This window comes from Bos indicus x Bos taurus, chromosome 12 (genome assembly GCF_003369695.1).
Source record: "Bos indicus x Bos taurus breed Angus x Brahman F1 hybrid chromosome 12, Bos_hybrid_MaternalHap_v2.0, whole genome shotgun sequence".
Taxonomy (NCBI): domain Eukaryota; kingdom Metazoa; phylum Chordata; class Mammalia; order Artiodactyla; family Bovidae; genus Bos; species Bos indicus x Bos taurus.
This window is the reverse complement of record NC_040087.1, coordinates 27697353-27717731: the sequence shown is the minus strand read 5'-3', so window position 1 is coordinate 27717731 and position 20379 is coordinate 27697353. Positions and strand designations below refer to the sequence as shown.

Below are 20379 nucleotides of genomic sequence, written 5' to 3'. Positions count from 1 at the left end.
TGCTGAATTATATATGCCATGAACTGAATTGTGTCCTCCCCAAACTCACAGTTTGAAGCCCTAAACCCCAATGTGATTGTATTTGGAATATGAAATGATTAAGGTTAAATGAAGTCATAAGGTAGAGCCTTAATCCAATAGAATTAATGTCTTTAAAGGAAGAGACTGATTCAATGGACATGAACTTGGGCAAACTCCAGGAGATGGTGAGGGACAGGGAAGCCTGGCATGCTTCAGTCCATGGGGTTGCCAAAAGTCAGACACATCTTGGTGACTGAACAAAGGATGAGACACCAGAGCACTCCCTCCCTCTCTCTCAATCAGCCATGGGAGGACACAGCAAGAAGGTGGCTGTCTGCAAGCTAGGAAGAGTTCTCACCAGAAACCAAACCTCACTGGCACCTTGATCTTGGACTTCCCAGCCTCCAGAACTGTGAGAAAATAAACTTCTGTTGTTTAAGGCACCCAGTCTGTGGTATTTTGTTTTAGCAGTCTGTGATGACTAGTACATAGCAATACTTACATTTTGAAATTCTCCCTCAGCTGGGCTCCTCAAATTGCTACCCAGCATTTATTTCATTTTTTTTCTCTCTGTAGGCATTCATTCTCATATCATGAAAAATATCACAATTCCTCAACAGACCATTGCCAGTGAGAAAATACAGCTTAAGTCATTAATTACTTTAACAGTTCTTTCCTTCATCATAAGAAATGTTCATATTCTTTTTAAAAAATATTTTTCTTTATTTATTTGACTGTATGGCATGCAAACTCTGAGTCGTAGCATGAGGGATCTAGTTCCCTGACTAAGGATTGAACCCAGGTTCCCAGCATTGGGAGCATGGACTCTTAGGCACTGTACCACCAGGGAAGCGCAAGATGTTCAGATTCTTTTTCAAAGCTAACCCTTTATCCTGTGTTTGACTGTAACATCCACCACATCATGTGGGTTCTTTTTACTCTGCATAGGAATAAAGAGATATCAGCTCTTAAAATAAACTAGATTCTGATGATGGTTATCTTCTTTCTCTAGCCTGGACACCCTACCTGAGCTCCAGAGCTACATTTTCAGCTACTCACTAGTCTCATTCATCTGTGGGGTCCTCCTGGCCCTTCAAACTCACCTATGAAAACTGAACTCACTGTATTCTCTTCAAAACCTGATTTTCCTGTTTAAAGTCTTGTCTTGATTAACAACATCACCAGTAAGTCAAGTCACCCAAGCTAGAAAACAGAGTCATCTACCTGTTAATTAGAGCTCCATGATGTCTTTGAATTTTGCCTCTTCTGGGTCGTAGTCAGTCTCGTCTCATCTTTTACTTAGAGTCAGGAGACAGACAGCCTGTTAAATTGGTTTCACTAATGCTTCACATTGAAACTAGTTCTTTTGTCAGCTTCTTATCGTGATATTTACTTAAAATATTTAATAACTATCCTCATTTTCAGCCATCTCCAGTTTCCCCACTTAGTAGACATACATTAGTGTCAACTACGACGGGCAGTTATGGACTAGAAGCTGGTCACCTAGTCTGAAGCTATCTTCTGCAAGTCCTTTGCTCCTGTAGCTGATAGCCAGTTCCAAATGTGTTAAGGTCTCTACCTAAGAACTAAAAGTGTTATCTGAGGTGCATTATGTACAGTTGATCTTTGAACAACATAGGTTTGAACAGTGTGGGTTCACTCAACACAATTTTTTCCAATAAATGTACTGGAAATGTACTTTGATGGTCCAAAGTCTAAGACTCCATGCTCCCAATGCAGGGGGCCAGGGTTCGATCCCTGGTCAGGGAACGAGATCCCACAAGTCACAACTAAAATCTGGTGGAGCCAAATGAATAAACAAATAGGAAAATTTTTTTAAGATTTGCAATATTTTGAAAAAAGCTTGCAGATGAACCAACACAATACTGAAGTAGAACAATGTTGGAGAATTGACACTACCCAACTTTTAGACTCACCATAAAGCTATAGTAATCAAGACAGTATGATAGTGGTGAAAGAAGAGACAAATCATCAGTGGAATAGAATAAAGAGCCCAGAAATAGACCCACACAAATAGAGCTAAGCAATCTTTGACAAAGGAGTAAAGGCAACACAGTGGAGAAGAGATAGGTGTTCATCAAACAACGTTGAAAAAACTGTACATCCACATGCAAAAAAAAGTCAGTCTAGACACAGATCTTATACGCATCACGTAAATTAACTCAAAATGGATCACGGAGTAAATGTAAGCACAAAACTGTAACACTCCCAGAAGATAACATAGGAGAATATCTAACTGACCTTAGGTTTAGTGATGACTTTCTAGATACAACATCAAAGGCATAATCTATGAAATAAATACTTGACAAATTGGATTTCATTAAATTAAAAACTTCTGCTCTGTGAAAGACACTGTCCAGTGTATGAAAGGGTATGACATAGGCGTGGAGAAAATATTCATAAAAATAACATCTGATAAAGGACTGTTATCTAAAAAACACACAAAACAACTCTTAAAATCAAAATAATAAAACAATCCAATTAAAAAAAAAAAAGACAAAAATCAGGATACCTCACCAAAACAAGATACACTAGTTGCAAATAAGCGTATGAAAAATGCTCCACATCATATATCATTACAAACTTGCAAATTAAAACAACCGTGAGATACCATAGCATGCTTATTAGAACGACAACACTCTAAAACACTGTATTACCAAGCGCAGGCCAGGATGAGGAACGGCAGGAACTCTCACTCACTGCTGGTGGGAGTGCAAAACGGTGCAGCCCCTTTGGAAGACAGTTTGGCAGTTTCTTATAAAACTAAACACCTTCTTACTATACATTCCAGTAGCTGCACTCCTAGCTATTTACTCAAAGAGTTGAAAACTTAGTGCACGCAAAAACTTGCACAGGAATTATTTTTTAATCCATAAAGATAAATATTGTATTTCTGAAGGACATATATACTTAAAATATAAACCATTGTGACCCAACTTTTGCAGCCAACATGCCCACAGTAGCAGTGGGTGTGAGGTGCTACTGCACAGGGATGTTTAGAGCAGCTTTATTCATAATTGCCAAGACTTGGAAGTGACCAAGAGGTTCTGCAGTAGGTAAACAGATAAACTGTGGTACATCCAGACAATGGAATGTTATTCAGTCCTAAAGAAGTGAGCCATCAACCCATAAAGAGACAGGGAGGAACTTTAAATGCATATTACTAAATGGAAGAAGCCAATCTGAAAGGCTACATGCTATGTGATTCCAACTAGATGGGATTCTGAAAGAGGCAAAACAGTAAAAAGATCAGTCAGTATAGGGACAGTAAAAAGATCAGTGGTTACTACTGGTTAGGAGGGAGAGAGGAATCCCAGGATGGACAGAAAGGGTAGAGGATTGTTAGAACAGTGAAATATTCTGTATGATACTATAATGGTGGATACATGACACTACACATTTGTCAAAACCCATAAAATGTATAAGACTGGGAGTGAAGCCTAATGCAAACTATAGACTTTGGGTGACAAGGATGTGTCAATGCAGGTTCACAGTTGTGAGGTATCACCTGGGTGGGGGATGTTAATGGTGAGAGAGGCTGTGTATATGGGGGTACAAGTGGCAGAAGAGAACTCCCCATACTTTGTGCTTAATTTTGCTGTGTATCTAAAACTGCTCTAAAAATAAAACCTATTATTTAAAAATGTAATCTTTGTTTTATTCATTTAAAAGTCATTTTATTTCTTGGAATTTGAAATTACTGATGTAAAGCGATATGCATTTCTTTTGCTCTGAATCTACTTTCTTATTAGTACTCAATTCTATCTACAAAATTGCTATGATTTAAGACATCTTAGAAATTCTGGATACAATTTCAAATATCATATGCGCAATTATTCAGTTCTTCCTCTCATGACAGATACGTTTTTCCAATCATCATGCCATATACTTTAAATATCTTATAATTTTATTTGTCAGTTATACCTCAATAAAGCTGAAAAAACCCAACTGATTTTTTCAGCTGGGAACAAAAGACAAAGAGGGAAAACACTCTTTATGGTGATCTGAGACTAGGCAGACATTCTCAGCATGGTGTAGCATCAGTCTGTATTTATCTTCTATAATGTAAACAGTGGCTAGACTCTCCAAGAATACAAAATGGATAAAACATACACCCTGGTGAGATGGAGATGCCTCTTTAAGGAGTGGCTGCTTCAGGTAAAAGACCATGTCATGTAACAGAAGGATTCACAGCCCTTTATCAAAACCACCATGAATTCTGCTATGACTATAGCCAGGCTGCATTTAGGACAAATATTAGCATCAGTATTTGTTTCCCTCAGACTTAATGATGGGGCTTCCTAGGTGACTCAGGCGGATTCTTAATTGAGAATCCGCCTGCCAATGCAGGAGACGCGGGTTCCATCCCTGGGTCAGGAAGATCCCCTGGAGGAAGAAATGGCCACCCGCTCCTGTAATCTTGCCTGGGAACTCCCACGGACAGAGGAGCCTGGAAGGCTATAGTCCCTGAGGTCGCAAAGAACTGGACAGACTGAGCAACTAAACAACAAACAACAAAAAGCACTTAATGGTAAGTAACATAAAACCCTTCAGAAAACCTGAGTTGGTCTGTCACTGGTGGCCTGGAAAACTATCCCTGCATGAACAGGAATTATAAAATGTGTTTTCTTTGCTGCATGAACAGTGTGTCTTCCACTGGATTAGAGCCTCTTTTGAGAGGAACCATAATTTATTCTTCTAATCCACCTAAAACCTAGCAGGAAATTTTATACAGGATAGTCTCTGTAGGTTTTTCTTTTAAACTGAACACACTTTGTTTACATTGGTCCAATCAGCGACTGGTTTTAGTCACAATAGACCTTGTATAGTCAGAAGAGCAGAACTATTCCCCACTGAATATGACAGGCTGAGAGCTGCACCTCATTTGCATCTCTAATGCCCAGCACAGGCTCTGGTTCAGAGAGAATCCACTAGGTAAATGTTTGCTAAGGAAATACTAGAACCTGGTAGGCTCTGAGGACCGACTGGCCTGACCTCTTTTATTTTCAAATGAGGAGACTAAGGCTCTGAGAGAAAACACTTGCTCAGGGGAACCATGCATCAGCTAGACAGCTGGACTTGGCCCTGTCCAGAGATTTCTCCACTCCAGCCTCCTCAAGGAGGATCCAGGAGGCCTGGGACATGACAGCCTATGTCCTGGACCTTGCACAGGCTGGTCAATAAATGATAGTTTCCTTCCCCTCACTACATTTTCCATGGAAAGAGGAAACCCATGACGTATATTGAAGCTGTGCAGTTTGTGCTTTGGGCAAACTGGATTTACGTGTTGACATAAGCAAAGCAGTTTGACCCTTTCAGACGGACCGCCCACAATGTCCATGGCTACCAGAACCTGTTAATTTCTACTGTTGTCTTCAGAAGGCTTTAGAAGGGTTCATGCATTAGTAAAGGAGAAACAGTCAGAAGTCTCATTTTAAAAGTGAAACTTGAAGTTCTGGAGGAAAAGTCAACAGGAAGAGAAGAAGCTGAGATACGACCATCTGACAGTGGGCACCACGTTCCAGGAACAAGTTGAGGGGCTGAGAATGCAGAGGTGAACCAGATATGGTCCCTGCCCGTGGGGATCTCACAGTCCTGAGTGGGATATAAATATGATGAACAAAAGGAAAAGCAATTAACTCTCAGGACACAGAAAGACAAAGCCTCCCAGAGGAGGCAGTATTTAAGCAAGGCGATGAAGGACGGAGAGAAATTTGCTGCCCAGATGAAAAGGACTACAGGCAAAGCCAGCAGTCATTAACTGGAGCTCTCTAGTCTCGGAAGTGCAAGGATGTGAGCAGGAATCACTGGTGGGATGGGCAGGGGTCAGATCACGAAGAACCAAAATGAAGATGTTAGAGCAATCTGCAGCAAAGGGGAGCTACTGAAGGAGTTAGGAGAGTAATGTAATGCCACTGCATGCCGGAGACAAAACTGGGGGCAGGATGGAGATGGAACTGAAGAAGAACAGATGGAAGACAGTTAACAGTTTAGGTGAGAGATGGCAAAGAGGAGCAGAGGGGAGTGGGAACAGATGAGGACTTGGCCACTGACATAGAAGTGTGGGGGCCGGGGAGAAATAGAGGGTGACTCCTGGGTTTCAGGCTTTTGTCAATGTGCCTGTGTCAGTTAACAGAGAAAACCAAGGAGTAGGGAGGGGCCAGGGACTGGGATTCAGGGAAGAGACATGAGGTCATGTTGGGATGCCTTGTGACATCCAGACCCACTTCGGAATGATCAGCAAGTAGAGGATATACACAGAGGATACATAATCATTAAACCAATCTTCCAGGGAGAATTCAGTGCCCTGGAAACTGCCATGCTAAAGGCCTGAGTGGAGCAGGAAGAGCTGGGCTGGGGGAAGGTGTAGTCAGAGACATGGGAGGTCAACAGAATCAGCTCGAAGTGGTCCTGGAAGCCACAGAAGGAGCATTACACAGAGAAGGGAGCAGTTGGTTCACTGTATCAAATATTTAAGAGTAAGTGATACATAACATAAAATATGCCTCTTGGGTTAGCAGTCATTGCAGGCAGCAGCTTCAGAGAAGCCTGAGTAGAGGGCTGAGCTGTGAGTGATTGCCGTGAAAAAGTGTAGCTCTGGAGGAGAGAGATTTAGGGCATTTGAGGAGAAAATGAATAATTGATTGCCACACAATATCCTCTCACAGGTAGAAGCGTTAAAATAATTTGTGAACTGACAGGTTATTTTCTTCCAGGTTCCAATGCAATTTAACAAACATGTATTGAATTCCTGCCCGGCACATGGCCGCAGAGCACCGGGAGCCCATGACGTACCGAACGAGATGTGGCTCCTAGCAGTGAGCACTGTGCAGCCTGCGGGGCGTCCCTCGCCTCCCCAGCTAAACCCGTGTGACAGTGGGGCCAGCGCGCAGCGAGCTGTGCCCGGGCTGCCCTGGCTGACGGGACACCCGGGAGGGGAAGGAGGGAAAGGCAGGCAGGGTGCCTACCGGGGGCGTGGGGACCAGAGGGAGATGGGGAAGGTGGTCAGGGCCCGGTATGAGCGGTGTCCCACTCGGTCACTGTGACAGAGCCGGGGAGACACAGAGAGGCCCTCTGCACTTGGCACATGTACGGGAGCAGTGGCGCCCTTTCCTTCTCCTCTTAGATGCATATTTTACCTTTAAACCACCAGACTCTAGACGGCTCGTGAGGTCTTCCGTGCTGACTTAATGGTCAGTTTCCTGGGCTATTTTTCTAATACTCCTGCCAAAAGCTCAAGAGGAATAACAGGCAGGGGTGCGGGTTCATCTCTGACATGCCATTCTGATTAAAGCTGAAGCCTGAACTTCTCACCCTCCTCGCCAGGGTCAGAGGTGAAAGCTCTCCAGCCCCGTCTGCTGAGGAGTGCCCTGGGCGTGGCCCTCAGAGACAGTCGAGAACAAGTCACCTGGTCCAGGGCTCAGAGGTGAGCGTCCCTGGGAGCAGCGGCTCCTCCTTGCGGGGCCTGGGAAAGGTCCCCTGTCTGTCTGGGGGTTCACAGAACAGACTCTGCAGAGCAGGGTGGAGACCTCTGCCACACACACGTGTCCGGTGTGTTCTCGGCCAGGGCGAGGCTTTTCAAATACCACAGGCCATCCAGCCGGACGGCTTTCTGGTGTCTGAGGGGAAAGAAAGGTGTCACCGGAAGTCACAAAGGGCTGTCATCAGGCCACAGCTGAGCCAGGGGAGGCCATGCCTCCCCCTTGCTGAGCTGTTCACTCTGGCTGTTCTTCTAGCAAGTGGTCCTGGGACAGCAGAAATGCTGGCTCCTCTTCCGGCCCATAACCCCACAAACTGGCCCTGGATATCAGTGGAGGTGTGGGAGAGGGATGGTAAAGCATGGACTGATCTTGCTATATGATGTCGTTCAAGGGGGAGAGGATGTACATGTGGCACTGTATGAGTTGCATAATATATATTTTTAATTGACTTACAGTTGACAGACAACATCAGATAAGTTTAAGGTGTATGACATAATGATTTGATACTTGAAATGATCATCATAATAAGTTTAACGTCCATCATCACACATAGTTACTATCTTTTTGTCCTGTGATGAGAATTCTTAAGACCTACTCTTTCAGCAACTTTCAAATATGCAATACAGTATTGTTAACTATAATCACCATGCTGTACATTACATCCCCAGAAAATAATCTGAAATTAGTAGTAGCCTCTAATGATGAGAGTTTTGGGGAAGAGTGCAAGCTCCCTCCGCAAACTGATCGAGGACATCAGCCACAGTGGCCCACAGGTAAAGAGCTAAAACAAAAGAATAGGGGCCTCACAGGTGGCACTTGTGATAAAGAATCCACCTGCCAATGCAGGAGACACAAGAGACGTGAGTTCCATCCCTGGGTCGGGAAGATCCCCTGGAGGAGGAAATGGCAACTCACTCCAGTATTCTTGTCTGGAAAATTCCATGTACAGAGGAGCCTGGTGGGTGACAGTCCATGGAGTCACAAGCAGTCGGACACGACTGAGCGACGAAGCACACAAAAACAAAAGAACAGGTTTTCTTGGACTTCTTCAGTTTGTGGATTTCAAAGTTTAAATTCACATATGCCTGTACTAGAGAAGTATAGCTTCTTAACTTCCTTAGCTTTTTAGCTTTTCACAAAAATTGCATCTAATCCAGATAAAATTTCTCCTGTGAGAATTAGGCTGGGTTGAAGCAAGGGTCATACCAGAGATTTCTGAGAAAACTGAAAGAAAGCAAAACTAGGGGGGAAGAAACACTCACTCCCAGGTGCCGAGGGGCATCTCTTGGCTCCCCCTCTGCCTGCCCTATAGAAGTGGAGTCCCCCTTGGTCAGCCCCGGTCTTCTCCTCCCTTGACTGTTTCACTCTCAGGACCTCGTACCTTTTGTGCGTGGATGACACTGCATTTCTGTCTCAAGCTGAGGGCCTGTCCAGCTCCAGCCCCACATGCCCGGCTGCACACTCGACGCCTTCACTGGCACCTCCAGGCACCTCAGCTCACCACCCCTTCCCCCACCTCGAACTGGACTCCTCTTGCCTCTCTCCTCGGCTGTCTCCTGACTCAAGGAAAGGCGTCACCACCACACAGCTGCTCAAACCTGGAGGAATCTGGTGCCCCTGAACTCCGAACAACAACAGCAATAATAATAATACCTGTTATTCATAGGTTCTGGTAAGAATAAAATGAAGTCAATGTCAAGAACTTAGTATGCTAGTCAGCACATAGTAAACACTCCCAAAATGATAACCATGGTCATCAATTTTTTATGTGCCAAAGCAAGTCATTTTAAAAAAATATTGCTAATGTTTTTTACATAATGCAATACAAATAGCTAAACACACATATATATAGAGAGAGATAAACTCCTTCTTTAGCCTGCTATTCTACTTTGTAGCTTCTTGGGTATTCTTCCTAAAGTTATTTTGCATAGGTGGTTGGAAAAGTTTATATAAGAGACCATTAAAAAATGTAAAGATCAATTTTTAATATAAATTTATACATGTATATATGAAATCCCTACCTTTGACCTTTCTATATCTGTACTTGTCTTGGCCACCCCCATTCTATATAGACTACCTTGAGGTGAGGTTTGTGATGGAAAGTGGGGGTGGGGATGAAGATGCCTTTTCTGCACATGAATTAGTCAAATAAAAGAAACAAAAGTGAAAGTTCAAAATAACCACATCAAATTTCATGTGTTCTTGACTGAGTAATTCCTACTGGCCTTTTAGGGTCATTTTTCCAGGAAGTTCTCCTGGTCATTTTTCTAAAACGCTCTCCCCCTTAGCTCTCCTGCACCTGTACTTATAGCGATCACACCATTTGTCCACGTGAGTCAGAGTTTACTCAATTCTCCACCTAGGTACTATGGGCATTTGGGGACAGATAATTCCTTGTTGGGGGGCACACTGTGCCTTGTGGGAGGGAGCCGCATGTCTGGCCCCCACCCATTAGATGCCAGTAGTATCACCACAGTTGTGACAAGCAAAAATATTCCCAGGCCTGAAGACAGGATCAAACGCTGCCCCCACCTCGGACTGAGAACCACTTCAGGTGAAAATTCTGTCTTATTTGTCTCCATAGCAAAGTAAGGCCCTCAAGACACAGCCTTGATGAAGTGACCTTAAGGAAGAGATGACACAGTGCCACCACTCTCCACAGTGAATCAGTTCTGAACTCTTCACAAGAGAACAGAGTGTGCTTTAAACTCTTACTCTAATTATTATTATTTTTAAAAGTTGAGGTCCATGATGGCACAAATGCAATCAGAATTTCTAACCTTGGGACTTACGAGTTAAATTCGGAAAAATCACAAGGCAACATAGATGGGGAAGAATTACCTTTAAAGGAAGAAATTAAAAACAAAACAAAAAACACTCCAAATCGTGTTTCACAAAAAGACCTAAGCTTTCTTTGGAAAATGCCAGAAGCAGCCTGTGTGTCTTTGAATCCTAGCACTGCTATTTACGAGCCATAAATGGGCAAGTTATTTCATACCTCCGTGCCTCTGTTTCCTCATTTGTAAGATGGGAATAGATATTACAGTCTATCTTATACGATTATTATGGGAATTTAATGAGTAAATATTTATAAAATGCTTAGAGGAGTGCTTGCCAAGCACTTTGTGGCTTATTTATTTATTTATACTTTGGCTGCTTTGGCTGCTCAGACGCGAGGGCTTCTCTTGAGGAGCTCAGGCTCTACAGTGTGTGGGCCCCATAGTTACAATGCACAGGCTTAGTTGCCCTGAGCTATGTGGGATCTTAGTTCCTTGATATGGAGTGGAACCTATCTGTTGCATTGGAAGGAAGATTCTTAACCACTGGACTACCAAGGAATTCTCCAGCACTTTGTGTTTTGAAGAAATGAAATCACTGCTTACTGGGATTTGTATTTAACTTATAGAGTTAGAATTTCAAAGGTGGAAGTGACCGTGATTATTATGTAATCATCTATATCCTTCTCCCCATGATTTGTCTGTGGTTTCAGTTCAGGTAATTGTCACAAATTATTATGTGCCATAAATGAGCTTCCCTGGTGGCTCAGATGGTAAAGAATCTGCCTGCAATGCAAGAGACCTGAGTTCGATCCCTGAGTTGAGAAGATCTCCTGGAGAAGGGAAAGGCTACACACTCCAGTAGTCTAGGCTGGAGAATCCCCATGGACAGAGGAGCCTGGTGGGCTACAGTCCATGGGGTCACAAGGAGTCGGACATGACTGAGCGACTAAGCACGGCACAGAAACACATTATACAAAATATTGTATTTTATATGATATTCTTTAAGAGGAAATTTAAAAGTATATTATCAATTTTCATAAAAACCACTATTATTTAAAATTATTAATGTTATTTAATTTACTCAGATCAAATGGTGTGCCTTTGTGTGTGGAGGTAAACTGTAAAAATCATTTTTGTCGGCACTCTCGGGCACAGTCTCCCTCGTCCCGCATGATAACACTGCCATTAGTTGTTCTTTTAAACGCAAAGGGCAGTGACAGATGAACTGTAACCTTAGTCAATTCCATATCTTCACGAAACAGCACTGAGCAAGGTGAATGTCTTTGTTTTATACATGCTATAATGAGTATTTATTAACAGCATAAGTTAGGCAGATCTAACATTAAATTAGAAATTCAGAGATCACCTTGGGCATCAAAGCTCTATGTTATTAACAGCAGTCTGAACAAATACCCCAAACCAAAATGCGAACAGAACATGCTACTTCTAAAAAGTCTCCTTTGGGAGCTTTCATGTGCTGCAGTTTGCCTTAAAGGTGACAAACCTAGCAAGGTATTGCGACACCTTGGCTATGCCTATATTCTGATACTGTTACAGTTTCCAGTAGCTCATCCAGCTATTTTAGATTTGCAATTAGCTTTTCATTACTCACAGGGGAAATTATTTTTCAATTAAAAATTCAATCAAAAACCATCAAAACAGAATTATAATGTGGTTGCTAAGATAGCAGAGACTGCACTACTATTCTGACTGGCAGTAACAGATATTTACAGACGCCTTCTGTGCACTGGTGCTGGCAGAGTTGAGAAGCAATGGTAAGGGGCGATCACCATTCTGGAGGTTCACCCCTTCACTAAAGACAGCAAACCTGTCCTGTCTTCAGCAAGACCTGAAAATGAGAGCCACACACCCACATGTACCCAGTCAGGCATGAGCCCTCCCTGTCAGCAATGTCCTTACTACCATCTACAAATTTTTTATAAATCTATAAAAGGCTAATACTACTCAACAACTCTCAAAGTATAAATGGGGACCCAGGACATTAATTGTCTGGCAGGACATTAACTGTCTGTCCAAACATGAGAGAAACTTTCAGAAAACCAAAGGTGAATAAAGTTCTTGTGGGTTACATTTACAGTAGGAGACCTTCAGACCTCTGGTCTCTGTTTATCTACCTGCCAGAAGCCACCTGCCCTCTGGCTATGGTTCCCTGTTTCCTTTAGGATTCTCCATTGGCTCAGCATTTCAAATACGCATGAGAAATGTGGAGCCCACAAAAGTTTTAAAAATAAAACACGAGACCAGCTCCATCACTGTGTCTGCAGTGCACGAGGAAGAAAACGAATAAAATCAGAAGCCCTTACTTCTCTCTAGGCATCAATCATAACATACCATATAAGTGGGTGAGTGTCTAATTAACCACTCATCAAACTCAAAATTTTAAAAGTGCTGTCACTCCCCTCAGGCTGGAAGTCTTCCTTCTGCCTGCTTTCAGGAAATCTGTGTCTTGAAGGAATTCATAAGGAAGGCAAGGAAATTCCGTGTGTGTTCCTTTAGCCAACCTACCTCCATCTCTGCCTTCCTATTCCACTGGCGTCCTTTGATCCACCTGCTGAGACTATTCCTTTGGCCTCTGCTCTATCCACTGCTCCTATGCCCTGAGAATCTCAGCTCACACACTGCCGGCCAAACGCTTTCCTTATATCATAATAAGGATGAAACAGCTGCCTAAAGAATTACTCCAATGATAACCTCCTGCCACTCTAATGCAAGCTGAGCCCTTATCAAGGGCATTGTGGTATCTGGTGTTGTTGCATCCCTGCTCAGTCCCTCAGTCGTGTCCAACTCTTTGTGACCCCATGGACTGTAGCCCACCAGGCTCCTCTGTCCATGGAATTCTCCAGGCAAGAATACTGGAGTGGGTTGCCATTTCCTTCTCTGGGGAATCTTCCCAACTCAGGGATTGAAGCCATGTCTCCTGCATCTCTTTCATTGGCACATGGATTCTTTACCACTAATGTCACCTGGGAAGCCCTCTACAATATACGGCTTTCTGATTTTTCTGGCTGACAGCTATTATTATTCACAACCTTATATCTTGAAATGATTCCTGTACTGGCTAATCTATAACATGTCTGAAAGGCATGTTTTTTTTTTTTTAAGTAGACTTTAATGGAAAAGTCCAGAACTTAGTCAAGGGACCTTAGATCACATGCAGCAGTGAGCAGATAAGGATTTATCACCCACATGTTTGACACTTAAAGTGTGGCCCACTCAGCCACATACATCATCAAATTAACAGAACTGCACATTTAGAAGCAATGTTCACTCCTGAAATCCTGATTTAAAAATATGTAACAGATTTGTATTCTTGATTTATAATGTAATCTTTGATTTATATTTCACAATATAAATTTAAGAATCTATGCATAAATTACTAGAACTAATGACTAATTTTAGAAAGGCTGCAAAATACAAATGAACAATATATATATATTAGCAGTGAATAATGGGAGACTGAAATGATAAAAAAAAAAAACCCAGCACCTCAAAACATGAAATTCTTAGGTACCTTCAAGTATGTATATTACCCATATGCTGAAAATGACAAGTCAGGGTTAAATAGAAAGAAATCAAAGGAGACCTAAATAAATAGGACTGTGTGTTATGAATCAAAAGACTTGTCTGTTAAGATATCAATTATCCCCAAATTGATCTGTAGAGTCAACACAATCCAAATCAATACTCCAGAGCATTTTAAAAACAGATATCCATGAATGGTTTCTAAATTTATATGGAAAGGCAGAGGATCTAGAATAGACAAAATAATCCTGGCAAATAAGTTGGAGGACTTACACTATTGGATTCCAAGACATACACAAAGCTAAGTAATCAAGTGCCATAGTGATAAAAAGAATAGACACGTGGATAAATGGAACAGGATAGAAAGTCTAGAAACATACCCATGCATATATGGTCAATTGATTTACAATACAAGTGGAAAGGCAATTCAATGAGGAAAGTATAGGCTTTTCAACATGGCGGTCAACCAATGGGATACTGATAAGCAAAAGTATGAATCTTGATCCATACTTTGTACCTTATAAAAAATTAATGGATCATCACCTTACACATAAAACACAAAACTGAAATTTCTGGAAGAAAAACAAAGGAGAAAATAGTGACCTTATGTTAGGTAATATTTTTTATGTGTGACATTAAAAACATGAAAAAAATGAATAAATTGGACTCCAGTAAAACTTAAAACTTCTTCGAAAGACATTGTTAAGAGATTGAAAAAACAAGCTACATGCTGGCAGGACATTTCAAAACTCAGTAAAAAAACAAACAACAAAATTTTTAAAATGGGCAAAAGACTTGAACAGACAAAAGAAGATGTATCTTACAAAAGAAGATATATGAATGGCAAAGAAGCACAAGAAAAGACATTCAGCATCATTACTCATTAAGAACACGCAAGTTTAAATCATGACAAGGAAACACTAGACACTTATTAGAATGCTTAAAAACAGAGCTAAACAAAACCAAACAATACAGAGTACTAACAAAGGTGTGGAGCAACAGAAACTCTCATACATCATTGGTGGTAATACAAAATGGTATGGTCACTTTGGAAATGTTTGGTGGGTTTCTTATGAAGTTAAAATATACTTATCAAATACATCCCAAAGCCCCATTCCTAAGAAATTACTCAAAATAAATGAAAACTTATGTTTATACAAAAACTTGAATATGAATGTTTATAAGGGCTATATAATCACCAAGAAAGAAAAGAAAGAAAGAAAGTGGAGTCGCTCTGTCGTATCCGACTCTTGTGTAGCCCACCAGGCTCCTCTGTTCATGGGATTTTCGAGGCAAGACTACTGGAGTGGGCTGCCATTTCCTTCTCCAGGTGATCTTCCCAAGCCAGGGACTGAACCCAGGTCTCCTGCATTGCAGACAGGCGCTTTACCATCTGAGCCACCAGGGAAGCCCATATAATCACTCAAAGTGGTGACAACTCAAATATTCATTTGGTGAATGGACAAACTGCAGTAGTATATCCACACAATGGAAGACTGTGACTGATACACACAGCACAGATGAATCTTAGGTGTATTAAGTAAACTGAAGCCAGACTCAAAAGCCTGCATAATGTTTGATTTCACTTACATAGCATTCTGGAAAAGGCAAAACACTGGGCACAAAAACCAGATCAGTGGTTGCCAGGAGTTGGAAGCAGGGGTAGAGTTGATGACAAAGGAGAACCAGGGAGTGTTTAGGTGATAAAGCTGTTTCATATCTTGGTTGTGGTGGTAACTACATGACTGTAGGCATTTGTCAAAACTCAAAGAACTGAAAATAGTGAATTTTACTTTAGATATATATAGAACACCTTGACTCAAAGAAGATATAGATTTAAAAATTCCATTGAGATGATTTTAAATTGAATTTAAAAATTTAATTGCATAGATTTCACTTATATGTGGAACCTAAAAACACAAAATAAATAAATACATCTAAATAGAAACAGAGTCAAAGATATAGAAAGCAAACAGGTTGCCAGATGGGAGGGGTGGAAGGAGGAGAGAAATAGGCGAGGGAGATAAAGGGGTACAAATCTTCATTTACAAAATGAATGAGTCACAGGTATAAAATGTACAGCGTGGGGAACACAGTTAATAATTATGTAATATCTTTGTATAGTGATAGATGACAACCAAACTTACTATGGCGATCATTTTGAAGTGTATAGAAATATAGAATACTAGGAACTAACATAGTGTTGTAGGGCTAATATTTCAAAGACAAACAAACAAACTTACAGAGGAAAAAAAATCAGATTTCTGGCAACCTGAGGTGGGAGGAAGGGGCAACTAAATCAAAGTGGTCAAAAGGTACAGACTTCCAGTTATAAGATAAATCAGTCATAGAGATCTAAAGTACAAAATGATAAAGATAATATACACTGCTGTGTGTTTTGTATCTGAAAGTTAAGGGAGTAATTCCTAAGAGTTTTCACCACAAGGAAAAAAACGTTTTTTTTCCCCTACTTCTTTAATTTTATATCTATATGAGATGATAAATGTTCACTAAATCAATTATAAACATTTCATCATGTATGTAAGTCTAACCTTAAACATAAACAGTGCTATATGTCAATTATATCTCAGTGAAACCGGGGGAAAAACAACAAAAGGCATAATTTGACAATCAAGTAAATATCTATAAGTATGCAAGAAAATGCAATTGGGAAAAAGATAATTAATGCAATACAATTAACAATAAGAAATATTTCTTTTAAAAGTGTCAAGTGGCTTCTCTGGTGGTCCAGTTGTTAAGAATCCACCTTGCAATGCAAGGGACACGGGTTTGATCCCTGATCTGGGAAGACCCCATACGCCATGGGGCAATTAAGCCCATGCACCACAACTACTGAGCCTGTGCTCTAGAGCCCGCAACCCACAACTACTGAGCTCGTAGGCTGGAACTACTGAAGCCCGAGCACCTGGAGCCTGTGTTCATCAACAAGAGAAGCCACCGCAATGAGAAACCCGCGCACTGCAACGAAGAGCAGCCCTCGTTCGCTGCAGTTAGAGAGAAGCCCACGCAGCAATGAAGACCTAGCACAGCCAGTAAATAAATCAATCTTTTTTTTTTAAATGTCAACTGATTAGTAAAAATACTCTTGGTTAAAACTCAGAGGGAAAACTCAGGATGAGGTGCTGGTGGAATAGTTCTGAGGTGAATGAAGGCTTGGGGTGTGCATCAGACATCCTGAGGAGAAAACACTGCTTTTCCAATTCATTGCCTTTAAAGAATTACAACAAAACTATCCAATCCTCTTATAAATGCTCACAAATGGCATTTTGTGCTTGTTTGTTTTCGAGTTCAAATAGCCCATCCCTGCAATTTGTGATTTGAAGAGTTAGTTCTCTTCTCTTCACCCACATAAGCAAACCCACAGCAATGCTTTCCTTGAACATTCAGAGACCATTTCCTAACACGACTCTATTTTCTCTTCATATAGCAACCCTAGAGAAAGCAGCTATGAACACAGAAATATAAATATATGTCTAAAGAATCAGCAAGCCTATGATTATTTCACAATATTCTAACACACATTTGTCTCTCCTATCTTGACAAGTTTCCTCATCACTACTTTCTTCTTAAACTGCTATCTTTTGTACGTCAAATGCAGAATGTACGAGAAAAAACATTGGACTACAAGTGACGAAAACTTGTTTAAGGTCAGTTCAGCCCATTACTAGCTCTGTAGCCTTGGAAAAAGGACTCGCCTCCTGAAGCTAATATTTATTTCCAGCTCTGACTTCTCTCCAGGGCTTTAGTTAAAAAACCTCCAAGCTAATTTCCTACAGACACACATGACCTCACATGCACATTTAATTGTTCAGAGATATTTGATTGCATTGGCATCTTTCATTATTACTCAAATTACAATTGTTTTATTTGCTCATGTATGCATCAATTCTTCAATTAGATTTCTTCAACCAGATTATATATTCTTTGAGGGGAGGGAATTATTCATATATACATCTTTGTCTCCTTTTATCACCTATCACATACTGAAGGTGTAAATTATTTCTGAAATTAGATATAATTACTTGAGCTTACATATTTCAGTTTGCTGATATAATCATTTGTCTTAAAAAATACAGCTAAGTTTGACATACTCATGGAGTTTAACAACGCCTTCTCTGACCACTCATATTCTGGTCCCTCATGCTTCCTCCTCCCAATAATCCACTCACATTCCATCACTGTCTATAGCCTCAGCTTGTTTTACATTTTTAAAAATAGAATTTAACACTCTCTGAGATAATATCTTCTTCTCCTCTCTTTTTCTCTCACTCACCATCTCTTTGACTCAATCTGTAGTCTGAAGCTTCATGCTGCTGCTGCTGCTAAGTTGCTTCAGTCGTGTCCGACTCTGTGCGACCCCACAGATGGCAGCCCACTAGGCCCCGCCATCCCTGGGATTCTCCAGGCAAGAACACTGGAGTAGGTTGCCATTTCCTCCTCCAATGCATGAAGCTTCATACTAGAACTCAAATTCTATGAAACCAGGGACTGATCATGCTCACAGTAAGACACTTATAGCCTGGCATACAGTAGGCATTCAATAAGGACTTACTGAATTGTTGTTGAACTCACCCCTTAATACAGTGACAACTATTATAGACATTTAACAATTGAAAGAAACAAAAATATTTCACATGATTTACCTGTAAAGAGGTTCTACAAGGTCCTTTTCAAGAAAATCATGATCGTTCTTGACAGCCACAATGTTGATGGGAAATTGCGAATCTGAAAGAGAGACAACGGAGTTTATGAGGCTTGTTTTATCTGAATCAGCAACGATATCTTCAGGCCACCACATTTCTGTACTCATGGCTAATCTTAACTGCAGTTACTCTCCACTGACGGGTGTGTTGGTAATGTTTAGAGAGCAGGATGCTTACTTTAACCCCAATAAATGTTTTTAAGGATACAAAAAAACATGCAATATGAAAATAACCAAGTGCTTGACCTTGGATAGGATTGCTAAATGCCTGTATTTTTATCCAGGCATGCGTCAGTTGCTCAGCCTTATCTGATTCTTTATGACCCCACTGTCCATGGGATTTTTCAGGCAAGAATACTAGAGAGAATTGCCATTTTCCTCCTTCAGGAGATCTTCCCAGTCCAGGGATTGAACCCAAGTCTCCTATGTCTCCTGTATTGCAGGTGTATTCTTTACCTGTTATAGCTCATCGTTATCATAGACATTTGCCTGCATGGAGAACTTCTACACTCTCACCATCTACCTAAGGTGGAGGTTGCTGACTTCTCTCCTGATCAGTTCATGAGATACTGATCAGGATAGAAGTTTGGCAGATTTCTTTTTTGAAGTTTCCAAAAAGACCTGCAGCTCAATGGTCTCAATTATTTTATTTTGTAGCAAAACCTTTTTCTTTTTTTAAAAAAATATTTTATTTACTTATTTTTGGCTGTGTTGGGTCTTAGTTGCAGTGAGTACGCTTCTCTCTGGTTGTGGTACACGGTTCCAGAGCGCACAGGCTCAGCAGTTGTGGTCACAGGCTTAGTTGCATGTAGGATCTTAGATCCTGGACCAGGGACTGAACCCTTGTCCCCTGCACTGGAAGGTGGATTGGTAACCACTGGTCCACTGGCCCACCAGAGAAGTCTCTGTAGCAAAATCCTGTTCCAAACTTGTAACTTTTCTGTAGAAGTATTTGTTCTAATTTTTATTACATTTATAAAAGGCATATGAATGACTGGGATTTTAATTATGACTCTTCCATCTTATAATCTTGTAAAAATCACTTAACCCTTTTGGGCCTCTCTTTCATAATCAGTGTGTCGGTAGTAGAGGGTGGGAATAATGGTTGCTTAGCCCAAAACTGTAAGACCCTCTTTCTTGTCTAAAAGGCTATGATTTTATGAAAGTTTTTATCAGAAATTCTAGACCTCAAAGCACCCTCATAGATATGCTCTCTTTCATCCTCAAAGAATTTAAGAGAGAGAAGTAGGCTTTTTTAAAATAGAAAACTGAGCTTCTAGGTGAGTAGGTGTGATTCACCAGTGAGTAAAAGTTAACTTTGTTGATTCTTTCCATCCTATGTGAATTTTATGCCATGAGAAACTATATCGTTCAGTGTACTAGATAGGCTCTATTGAGCCCTACAGATGCATGCTCCGCTCTTCTGTAACCCGGTTTGTGCCCAGGATCAGCTGTGTGGATGGCGTTCAGTGGGGTCCATGCCCACTGCCTTATTTTGTTTGGCCAATGGGAAGCCCCAGCTGGAGATGGAGGGAGGAGGGAGTGTGACATCAGGGCATTGCCCTCCTGGGTCTTCTTCAGGGGAGCTGTCATCACAGCTGAATCCTCTACTCCTAAGCCTACTCTGAGATCCCCTCTCCTTCTGGGTTCATCTCACCTTCCGTTTATGGCTTTGGGCCTAGGGTACAAGCTTTGGGCTGCTACAAGCTTTGGGCTCCTGAACTGTTCCTTGTGGTCTCCTATGCCCTGCTCACACCTCCATCATGAACGCTTTTAGGAATAAGGCCTCCACAGATTGTCCTGAGTGTGC

General features: G+C 41.3%; 1 protein-coding gene across 8 annotated transcripts in view; it reads right to left on the bottom strand.

The window, feature by feature from the left end:
• The window catches only part of STARD13 (StAR related lipid transfer domain containing 13), a 227960-nt gene that overhangs the window by 37295 nt on the left and 170286 nt on the right, over positions 1-20379 (bottom strand). For all 8 annotated transcript variants that reach the window (XM_027557441.1, XM_027557443.1, XM_027557440.1 and 5 more), the window contains exon 3: positions 18511-18592. In XM_027557441.1, coding sequence (XP_027413242.1) covers positions 18511-18592 — 82 coding nt within the window. The remainder of the gene's footprint in view (positions 1-18510; positions 18593-20379) is intronic.